Here is a 10,813-nt window from a genome sequence, read left to right on the forward strand (position 1 = left end):
TATATGTCGTAATTATGCATTTTAATTGAAATCAAGGCATTGATACTAATTGCGAAAATTCTTGAGACACAAAAATAAATATTTTCTAAAAAGAGAAAGTAAATATTCACATAAATATGGACTATTATGAAAAACAACAACAATTAGTATTGTAGAGATGAAGATAAATCACAAAAAAACGATTTTTCCGGTTTCTGTTCACAGTTCTTCCCCATGCAGAGACATACGAGAGCACCCTTCAAGCACAACTTCTCCAAAAAGAGGATAAAATAGTCTCTACTAAAAAGTAGGCATAAAAATCACCCAAGGTTCTGAGCAAAGAAAACGGTCAAAAAGTTGACATTGAATACCAAAGCAGGCTCAAATGAGCCATTTTTGTGACATTACAGAGAACAGCTCCCTCATAATGTATATATTCATCCTGATGCTAACAACAAGACAATCTGCCAACTAACTTCACATCAGCATAATATTCAAACTAGTTTGGCAGCTTTACATCACGTCTGACGCTAGAACACATACACGAGCTTGACATTACCAGAAATACATAGCTCACATAATGTTTCTCTACATTCAAAACAAACTCACTTCATAACCGAATATACAAACATTGAACCACCTGAGCCACAAAAATGGCCAATTTTTTGAAAAAGCAGATCAAATGTTTAACATGGTCTTCGGTTTTGACATGCCGATGGCTATTTATTGGCTATAAAATGTGAAAATTGATACAAACAAATATTTCTGCTACAAAAGATAAAGGGTAGCTTCCCCAGCATATTTATCATTTGTATTTACTGTATGCCAGTATGTTCAGAGAACTTGTCGATAATACTGGTTGGACACTCCCTTCTGATTTGCCAATAAAAACAATCGGCCTTGTTCCAGCGTACCAGACACTGGTAAATAAAATAACCCATCACAATGACACAAAATGATATACGCATGAACTATCAATATTTTAGAATCAGTAAAAGAATAAATTGAACAATGACACACTTTTAGAGGTATTATCATAAAATAATGTCACACATACGCATGTATATAGGACACTCAGACATGCAAAACAAAGCAGACACCAAGCAAAATGAGATGGCAAGAAATGACTTGTGTAAACCAAAATCAAACATAAATATCAGAAGCAAATTGTTTTTCAGATTACTGATATCTGCTTTTTTTTAAAGCAGGAATGTACATTTCTAATTGGTAGAATTATACGGGTTAGTCTAAAATAGACTGAAGTCCAGAGATGAAGGACACTAGAATTAGTTATACAGTAAACATGTTTTGAGATGTCAATGAGTCAGGAGTAACTAACCACACTGAAAACATATATAAAGTGCTAGAAGGAAAATGGCAAAACACGTTTTTTTTTCTTTCCTCATTTGACTGAATCAAATATTTCTCCAAAAGAAAATAGCTTATAGATACTCAAGTGTAATGAGACAGAAAGGTATTAATGTATGTTTACAAAATAAAAATCTCATTGCAGACTGCTTCTATCAAGCATTCTTGATTATATGTTTAGTTTACAGCTAAAAATCGGTATCACAAAGTTATCCAAGGCTCACTGAGAAAGTGGAGTGTCTACAAATCAGGTTCAGGCATAACTGCAGTCATCCCATGTGTCCTGATCTTCTCAAAATGCTTTCTGTCACTGTAAAAATAAAGAGATACTCGAGGCAGCGTTTCAGTTCTTCAGACTGCCACACCAGAGAAACCCTCTGGGGAATCTCTAGGTTTCCAGGTGCCTCAAATATCCTACTGTGTACTCAAGCAACTTCAATATATATTTCAAATGCCTCAAAGCCTTTATTTATGATGGGGTTGCTGCGGAACTAATGACAGTGTTTATAGCAGGAACATATGGGTTGCATTTTGTTAGTTCCTCAGAGAAATGCTCCTCTTGAAAAGATGCACTGAGGTTCTCCAGAGGGTTCTGGAGAATTGCAGGTCAAAACAGAAGTTGTAGATCATGGATTGACTTGTGATTCTGACAGATCTTTCAACAGGCGACTCTACTTTCTCAGTGTCAATGTCTAAAGTGAATGACTTACTCCGTCTTGCTATTTCTTTTAAGGGGTCTGAGCAAAATATCTCCATATTCTTGAAATATTCAAAATACAGGATACACGACTATCCAAGACGTGTGCAAGAAATATCTACAATCACATATGGAATGGAGATTTTGGGCAGCTACACCTTGAAAGCCCTAGTAGGAGTGGGAGATGTTATTGCTTTGCTCCTGTAGGCTCACCAGAAGGTCGTCAATCTTCTCCATGTTCTGAGAGGTTGTCAAAGTGCTCTGCACAGTTCCAGGGTCTGGCATGGACTGCCCAAGTAAAGACTGGATTTGCCCCTCACTCTCTTGCTGACTCTGTCCAGACTGATTGATGGCAATGATCTGATCAGAAAGTGTAGATCCTTGGCTGTTCATCAGCTGACTGCATTCTGCAGGAAAGAAATCGTTAGAATGACTTATGGCTCTGAATGATGAGTCAAACAGGTCTAAAGCAAGTACAGAGCTCGACAATAAGGATCCGGGGCCAGCGTGAAAGACGCTCGGGACAGTTGACGGATTTGTCACTGGTCAGATCGGGCCACTGCTGCATCGCCACTAAAGTTTGTTCACATGTTTTTAAGCCTTGCTAAAAAATGTAAGTGATTTTAAAGCATTCAAGCAAGAAGCAAAAGACAACTCCATTCAGTACTCACACGCTGTGTTCTGTGTGCACAGCGAGCGCACAATGCGCAAGCCTCGAGTTTCTTTCCGCGTCTTCTTGAGCTTAAATGGACAAATACATACAAAAGTATGTCGAAATACCCGTCTTGGCGAGTAACTTTGTAGCTTTAACAATGATTAATCTATATTTAATTTATACGGTGGAGTAGGTTACAGATGCACTGGTCGACTGGCCATTGTTGTTGCATGCAATGCAATCATTTTCTAAAATGACATTTGTGTGAAAATATTACAAAGTCTGTAAACAGCCGTTAACAGAGGCCAGAAATGCTGAAGATGCACGCAAAGAGGAGAAAATACTGTTGCAGGCAGAACAAACTCACAATGCGCGAAATATTGAATTGGGGGTGCGGGTTTATATGAATGTATCGCTGAGGGGAACAGGCTGTTTTCAGGAAAGTTTAGATGCTATTTTCTTTTCATCTTGTCTCTGTATAATGCATATTACTGAAGTGTTGCATTGTTTACAGCGGTAACCAAGGAAACGCTGTATCGCTACTGTTCCATAAGCGCCACCTGCTGTCAGAGAGTGAAGACAGACCATTCTGTTTCTGCTTTAATTTTTTTAATTACACAATCAAATTAAATCAAAAACTGCTCATGCTAAATGTGTGTAGCATCTCTTTTTTTTGGATCAATAAATCAAGTGGTTCCTCTTAATTGTTTACAGTGGTAACCAAGGAAACGCTGTATTGCTACTGTTCCATAAGCGCCACCTGCTGTCAGAGAGTGAAGACAGACCATTCTGTTTCTGCTTTAATTTTTTTAATTACACAATCAAATTAAATCAAAAACTGCTCATGCTAAATGTGTGTAGCATCTCTTTTTTTTGGATCAATCAATCAAGTGGTTGCCTCTAATTTCAAATGGACTGTAATAGTGCTAATAAACCTTTTGTTCAGGTACTCACATTTTCATTCTTTCTTGTCTCTTGGGTAAAAAAATTAAATAAATGTCAAAAAAAATCAATCAGGCAATTTGCTTGTAAAAAAGAATAGGCAATCAGAATTGGCCATGAAAAATCAAGATCGGTGCATCACTGAGTGAAGAATATGCAATGTTATTTTACATGTGATTATTCAATTTCTGTAGCTAAACACCTACAAACATAAAAAACTAAATTTCATTTGTAACTTTTTTCTATATATTTAATTGTGCTATTGCTTGTAATTTGTTAATTTGTTCTTATTTACTGACTGTTCAATTGTCTTTAATAATGTTTGAACTTTATATTTGTTAGGCTAGTAGTTTTTGCTGTGGTATCAAAATTGGAATCGAAAATTGTCAAACTGAATTGGTATCTAAAATGTTGGTGTCGTGTAAGCTTATTTATTAGAATAAAACATAACATGGGTCAAAAACAACGATAACAACTATTTTATTTTTTGTGGCAGGGCAAGTAAAAACATGAACCACTGGCCCGACCGGGTGAGTAGAAAAAATCCTTAGCGTTGAGGCCTGAAGTATGTTAAAGAATATTGACTAACCGTTCTGAATCTCAAAGAGGAATAGGTCTGGCTGCTGATTCTGGTTGGGCTGATTGAGACTTCCACTCACTGTGGTCTGAAAGAGTTGACCAGGCTGTTGTACTGGAGAGGAAGTGCTAGTCTGAATTCGGCTTACATCACTCTGTGGTGCAAAAAGGGGTTCTTGAGAAGCCATTCCCCCTTGAATGCTGGACTGGGCCATGAAGAGGTTTACAGACTGTGAAGGGGCTGTACCAGAACTTGGTGCCAACTGCATTGGTTGCTGGTCTTGGAAAATGGGCTTATTCGAGGAGGGGCTGACCACCATAGTAGTCTGATCCTGAAATGTCATGGGTTCAGACGACTCCTGCTGCCTGACCGTAACCATGCCGGCCTGAGAGAAGGGAAGGGAAGTGCTCTGTTGTTCTGGAGAAGCTAGGCTGCTGTTGTTCATCGATCCTATCTGGACTTGGCCACCAAATAACAGATTGGAGGTTTGCTCTTGTGTCACTGGAGAATTTAAGGAACCGAGGAGTAGGCCAGCCTGCTGCTGCTGACCATGGGGGAGTTTGCTTGGTGACTGGGAGATGCTCTGGAACATGGAGCCAGGTTGTGTACGCTGTGGTGACTGTTGCTGCTCCATCGGAGTGCCTTGCTGAATGGGGGACAGTTGGGGTGGAGTCTGAAATACAGATGGTGCCTCGAGAGAAGATGTCTGCATAGAAGTGAGAAAGGCTAGTTGCTGTGGCTGGCCGGCGTTAACAGCAAGTTGACCTGGTATGGCATTTTGGGAAAGAAACATACTGGTTGCAGAGGGCTGAGCTTCCGCAGACATGTTGGACCCACCGAGAACCGTCAGATTGCTTTGGAAAAGGGAAGCTTGGACCTGATCCTGATTGGGTGAGGTCTTCTGTGAGTGGAAAAGAGCCTCCTGTGGGCTTTGGGCTTCGGTCATGGCCGTAGGGTTGTGAAACAGGGAAGGCGAGGAATGACTGGGTTGCTGCTGAAGAAAGCCAGTTGCTTGTTGAAACAAGGATGCTTGTTGCTGCTGCTGTTGTTGTGATGGGGTTTGCTGGAAGAGGGAGCTTCCATTCTGAACCATACCTTGGGAAGAGCTCTGCTGCTCTGAAGTACAATGGATTTGAACCTGGGGCTGAAAGAGCTGATGTTGAAGGTTCTCCAGAGCTTGCTGTTGCTGGTGTTGCTGCTGCTGCAACTGGATTTGCTGCTCTTGTTGCTGGATGTGCTGCTGCTGATGCTGGATTTGCTGTTGTTGCTGCTGGATTTGCTGCTGCTGTTGTTGAATTTGCTGATGCTGCTGTTGAAGTTGATGGTGTCTTTGTTTTGACAGTGAATTCTCACTCTGGAGATGGATGTTGCAGAACCCCTTCGCTTGCAACTGCCGCACGGCCTGCTCCAGTTGTGCCACCTCATCTGGAGGTAGAAGTGAGAGCTGCTGCTGTGAGTTCTCATCAATCTGGGAGAGACCCACCACTGAACTGCCGCTGTTGCCTGTCCTCTCCTGTCCAAGACTCTCTCTGTGTTCCAAGAGGAATGGCTGAACTCCTTGCTGAAGAAGAGATTTATTAGGCACATGGAAAGAGCCACTGGGTGCAAGATTCTGTTCCTGGATGGTGCTGAATGGTTCTTTGTTGGAAAAGACAGAATTCTGAGATTGATCCTGTTCTCTTGTTTGGAGTGTCAGCGGACTGGAAAATTTGCAGTTATTGGTGGAGATCTCAGCACTCATATCTAAGGCTTGCTGGGCGGAATTGATGACTTCAGAGGTCTGATGGGTTACAAACAGGATAGACATAGGCATTTATCAAAATATACGGAAATGGTTCATGCAGTACTGCTTTATTGTGGTGGTATCTGTCTTGTGATTTGTACAAACCTTGAAAGCCGAGGGGTTACTGGAGACCTCCATTGGAGTGGCCTCTTCTCGTTTAACAAGAGGCAAAACCGGCGTCATCAAAGCAGTATCGATTACTATATGAAACAAAAGACAGAGGGCCAGTGACACTTACATAACCCTGGCTGTCATTGAGCAATATTCCGTAATGCTAATAGGCACAGATGTTTGCTCACCTTTCATTTGTTCAAAACAACAAGGTGTCACTGGAGGCAAGACTTCCTTTTTCACAGAAGAATCGACAACTGTAAAAAAAGCATGTTTCTAGATCAGTGATATTTATGAATGGTTCCCAATTCTGTTCCTTGAGGCACACCCACTGTACATTTTCAAACTCTTCCAAAAGAAACACACCCAATTCAACTCATCATTAGTAGAGACTCCAAGTCCTCATATGGATAGGTTCGATAAGGGAGACACCCAAAGTGAGCCTCCAAGAACGGGGTTGGGAAACACTTTTTGGCAAATCTGTTGTGTTTAAGACTCATGCTTACGTTGGAGATTAAACTGACCTGGCTCTGGAGTGTATGTAAATGGTTGAATATCATGGGATCGTCCAGCATTCGTAACAACATAGATACCAACAGATACAGGAGATGTGATAGCTGGATTTTGATATGGAGGGACTTTGACAATAAGGTGATTCTAAAAAGGGAGAAAGTCAAAGATTAAAAAATTGCAGTTTATTTATGTACTTATTACAGTTAAATCTGACTATTTTTCTCATCATAACATCAATAATGAGCAGCAATTACAAGTGCCTGGTATATATACAATTTAATGGTTTGTGTACTTTATGGGACTTCAAAGGAGAATATCAGACATTTTGATAAAATTCACTCAAATTACCTGCAAATCAAATGAGATGTCAGACCGTGCATTTAGTCATCTATTTTTTTGCAATTTTTTCATACATTTGTGTACATTTTGGACCCTTTGCATAAGTATAATAGAGCTAGCTGTAGAAGCACCCAATATATTTACAAAAAAACACTGAAAATGACCAAGATCACTGATGACATTTTAGGGCAAGTCACTGCAAAAACAGATATATTCAAAACACTTGTCAGGCAACAACTGGGGACACCAGTGTCTGTGACATGTGCAAAGCTGTCTCTATTTTTGCCATGCTTGATCAGCCCACACAGTCAAATAATAGACACAGCAGACGCTATGGCTTACCTGATGGAAAAACTCCATGTCAATGTCAGCCTCTGCCTTCCAGGACTTGTCATCTGCTACAGTCAAAGAGGCAGAGGTTAAAGAGGAAAAGTCTGCATAGAAAATGACATGATACTTTTTAACATGTAAAGATACCTGAAGCATTCTCCTGAAATATGACCTTGGTTCCTTTGAGAAAGTTTTTTCCAATAATAAAGACTTCACTCCCCCCGTTAACCGAACAGCTGTGCAAACTCTTCTTGAGAATCTCAGGTACACCTGCAGGCTGGGCTATAAAAGCAGAATCAATCGGAGAAAGAGAGAAAGCGACCATTAGGTTACACAGTCAGGTAACAGTCAGGTTACACAGTCATGTTTCTGTGCAGCAGACCATGACTAAATATTTAGTTTCCGCACATCTGACATTATATCTGGGCCATATAGCAACAAAGCCATATAGCCAAATCAGCTTGTGACTAGCGAAAAACCTGGTTACTTTTGCTTTGAAGCCACAGAAGGAAACCATGAAGGAACACAGGCATTATGCTGTTAATGCATAGCCAGAAGTGCTCAGAAGTGGATCCTCTGCAGTGAATGGGTGCCATCAGAATGAGAGCCCAAAAAGCTAAAAACATCACAATAATCCACAAGAAATCCACTCAACTCCAGTCTATAAATTAATGTCTTGTGAAGTGAAAAGCTGCATGTTTGTAAGAAACAAATCAATCATTATGACATTTTTTTTTATTTAAACCATCATTTTGGGCCAAAATATGAGTCCATAATCCATAATAAAGCTTCTTCCAGTGAAAACATCAAACCCCTGTTGTCCTCTGACATCAAAATCCACCAATATATTGGTTTAGAACTGTTTTCACTTGCAAACAATGATTGATCTGTGCATATTTCTCTCCTGATTGAGGCGAAACAACTTATATTATGGCAATATTATGAATAGAGGACTCATATTTTGGCAGGAAGCAACGGTTTGAAGCTAAAAATGTCTTGATGGATTTCTTTCTGACAAACACGCAGCTTTTCACTTCACAAGATGTTAATTTATGGACTGGAGTGGTGTGGACTGCTTGTGAATTATTGTGATCAGCTGTTTGGACTCTCATTCTGACGGCACCCATTCACTGCAGAGGATCCATTGGTGAGAAATGTAATGCTACATTTCTCCAAATCTGTTCAGATAAAGAAACAAACTCATCTACATCTTGGATGGCCTGAGGGTGAGTACATTTTCAGCAAATGTTCATTTTTGGATAAACTAATCCTTTAAAATCCTAATGCAAATGAGTTTTCTGTCCTTATTAACACAATCAACATCATTTCCTGTATAATCAGCAGAATGCTACAGATGGTGTCAGCAGAACTTAAATTACAAGCAACCTGGAATACTCTACTTGCTGGTGACACAGAAATTCAATTTCAAAACAAAGTAGTGCAATTCATCACAGCCCTAGTAGCTCTCTTCAGTAGGCACCTGATGCTCTGCCTGGGATTCATTCTTCTTTCTTTTTTTTGGCTCTATGGCCTTAATAATATAAACATTCATTATCCCCCCCTCTAATCCCTACCTCTCCTATGTGATGAGAGCACCAGCTGGGCTCGCCAGCAGGGAGATGCTATGAATAACCCAAAGCCACTCACTGCACAGTATGGGAGACGACGAGGTCTGTAATGTGTGCACAGAGCCATCCGGGCGAGGGATGTTGACTCGAAACACCAGTCTGGCGCGGGTACTTTTCTTCTTAGATCCAGCCACCCCAATACGGGCCTCCACATCAGCATTCCTGAGCTTCAGGATCCCCACACAGTCTACACTGTAGAGATACCCGAATGTCAGCTGGTCATTGTCAACATCAACTCTTCCAACCACATTTGATCACTACAGCCTCTGAAAATAAAGATTGAATGTCTGATGCAGTTCTACAAAGCTGACATGCTATTACATACGCCAGAGTCATATTGCTGCTGGGATCCAGAGGCACTTCGATGACAGTGGTGCCTTCGATGTCCACTTCCCTACAGGTGGTTGTGTTACGGCCTGTAACTCTGCAAGCCTGGTAGAAGCCATGGGGCTTCACACGTCCAGCATCATTGCCCACAAAAATCTGTAGGACCACTGACTCCTTCACACCCTCAAGCTGCGAGGATCAAGAAACTTGCGATTAACAGAGTAACATGCATCCTTTTATCAATAGTGAGAACCATAAGACTTGTCTAAAAATGGCAGTTTTTTCTCCACATTGAAAGGTTTCACACAAAGAAATGTATAGTACTCTTCGAAAACCTGCTGTAGGTTCTTTTGGTTTAAATAACTCTGTGTGACCCACCTTGATAGTAGGGAAACCCTGCTGTGTTCGGTCTTTCACAGACCCACGGCTGCCTTCAGTCAGGTAACGCGCTCTATGCTGAGTCTCAGGCTGCACCACAATCTTCAGTTCTTTCCCTTCACTTTTCTGAGGATACTGACAAGACAGTATCCCACCTTTGAGACCAGATGCTTGTGGTCCATCCGAGCTATGAAACAAAGATGGTGAACATCACTTGAAAGCTATTTTAATTGCGGTTTATGAACATTTATTCAGAAATAAAAATTCGGTCACCATTTACTCGCTCTCACGTCATTCCAAGACCTGTTTGACTTGAGGCTAGATTATACTACATGACTTTTTGCCTAGATTTTGCACCGATTAGTTACAGAAGATGTTAGTTACCCCGAAAGTCAGAGCCAGATTGTGGATTTTCAGCAGTCAGAGTTGAGAGATTTTTACAGAAAATTCCAGTTAATCCAGTCAGAGCACCTCAAACATATTATATTTTGAGCCAAATTTTAGGTCCTGACAAAGTTTCTGCATGAGTTTTTACCGTTTAGGAACGATTTGAATGTCTGCTAGTGTGTGATCCTCAGTAGTGTATAATTTAGTGTATGATGCCCAGTTTTTCTCTGTAACCATTTACAAAGTTGCCAAAGGTATACGATGCTCTTCTGATTTTAAAAGTCATGTCATATATTCCAGTCTTTACTTTCTTTCGTGGAACATAAAAGGAAAACTTGCTCGTCAGCCTGTGGTCGCCATCCCTGCTAGCACACATACGTCTCAGAAATATCGTTTTGATGTGTGTTTGCTCATCTGCAATACATCTCTAAGACGTTTCCTGTTAGATGCTAAATAGACATTTAGAAAAAGTCTTTAGGATATTTGTGATTTAGAATGTATGTATGTATATTTCATTTTCTAGAAAAGAGCTGCGTGAACCCAGCTAAGAGGGAACATTTTTTGTAAACATTTTTTTTTTTTTTAAATGGGCGTTTTTAACATTAATGGAACATTAAGAAATGACATTTTCATAACTTATTGGGAACGCTAACAAAGCTATGAAAACATTCTTTCAGTAATGCTAATGGAACGTTCATTCAATGTTATCTAGTCTTTAATAATGCTTTGAAAACATTAGCAGAAAACTATCATTTAAACATTGTTTATGGAACTCTTTTTTTTTTTTTTTTTTTTAGTG

General features: G+C 40.2%; 1 protein-coding gene across 6 annotated transcripts in view; it reads right to left on the bottom strand.

Annotated features, from left to right (window-relative positions):
* Positions 1 to 72: 72 nt before the first annotated feature.
* LOC107659145 (nuclear factor of activated T-cells 5-like) overlaps positions 73 to 10,813 on the bottom strand; it is a 50,416-nt gene continuing 39,675 nt past the window's right edge. For 4 of the 6 annotated variants that reach the window (XM_016447977.1, XM_016447979.1, XM_016447980.1 and 1 more), the window contains 10 exons: positions 9,628 to 9,814; positions 9,248 to 9,438; positions 8,942 to 9,114; positions 7,442 to 7,576; positions 7,307 to 7,362; positions 6,637 to 6,769; positions 6,301 to 6,369; positions 6,107 to 6,201; positions 4,231 to 5,998; positions 73 to 2,451 (listed from right to left, as the gene is read on the bottom strand). In XM_016447977.1, coding sequence (XP_016303463.1) covers positions 2,213 to 2,451; positions 4,231 to 5,998; positions 6,107 to 6,201; positions 6,301 to 6,369; positions 6,637 to 6,769; positions 7,307 to 7,362; positions 7,442 to 7,576; positions 8,942 to 9,114; positions 9,248 to 9,438; positions 9,628 to 9,814 — 3,046 coding nt within the window. In that variant the 3' untranslated portion in view covers positions 73 to 2,212. The remainder of the gene's footprint in view (positions 2,452 to 4,230; positions 5,999 to 6,106; positions 6,202 to 6,300; positions 6,370 to 6,636; positions 6,770 to 7,306; positions 7,363 to 7,441; positions 7,577 to 8,941; positions 9,115 to 9,247; positions 9,439 to 9,627; positions 9,815 to 10,813) is intronic. The other 2 variants (XM_016447978.1, XM_016447983.1) reach the window with 2 other exon arrangements.

The sequence above is a fragment of the Sinocyclocheilus anshuiensis genome, unplaced genomic scaffold (genome assembly GCF_001515605.1).
Source record: "Sinocyclocheilus anshuiensis isolate Anshui unplaced genomic scaffold, SAMN03320099.WGS_v1.1 scaffold87, whole genome shotgun sequence".
NCBI classification, from domain to species: Eukaryota; Metazoa; Chordata; class Actinopteri; order Cypriniformes; family Cyprinidae; genus Sinocyclocheilus; species Sinocyclocheilus anshuiensis.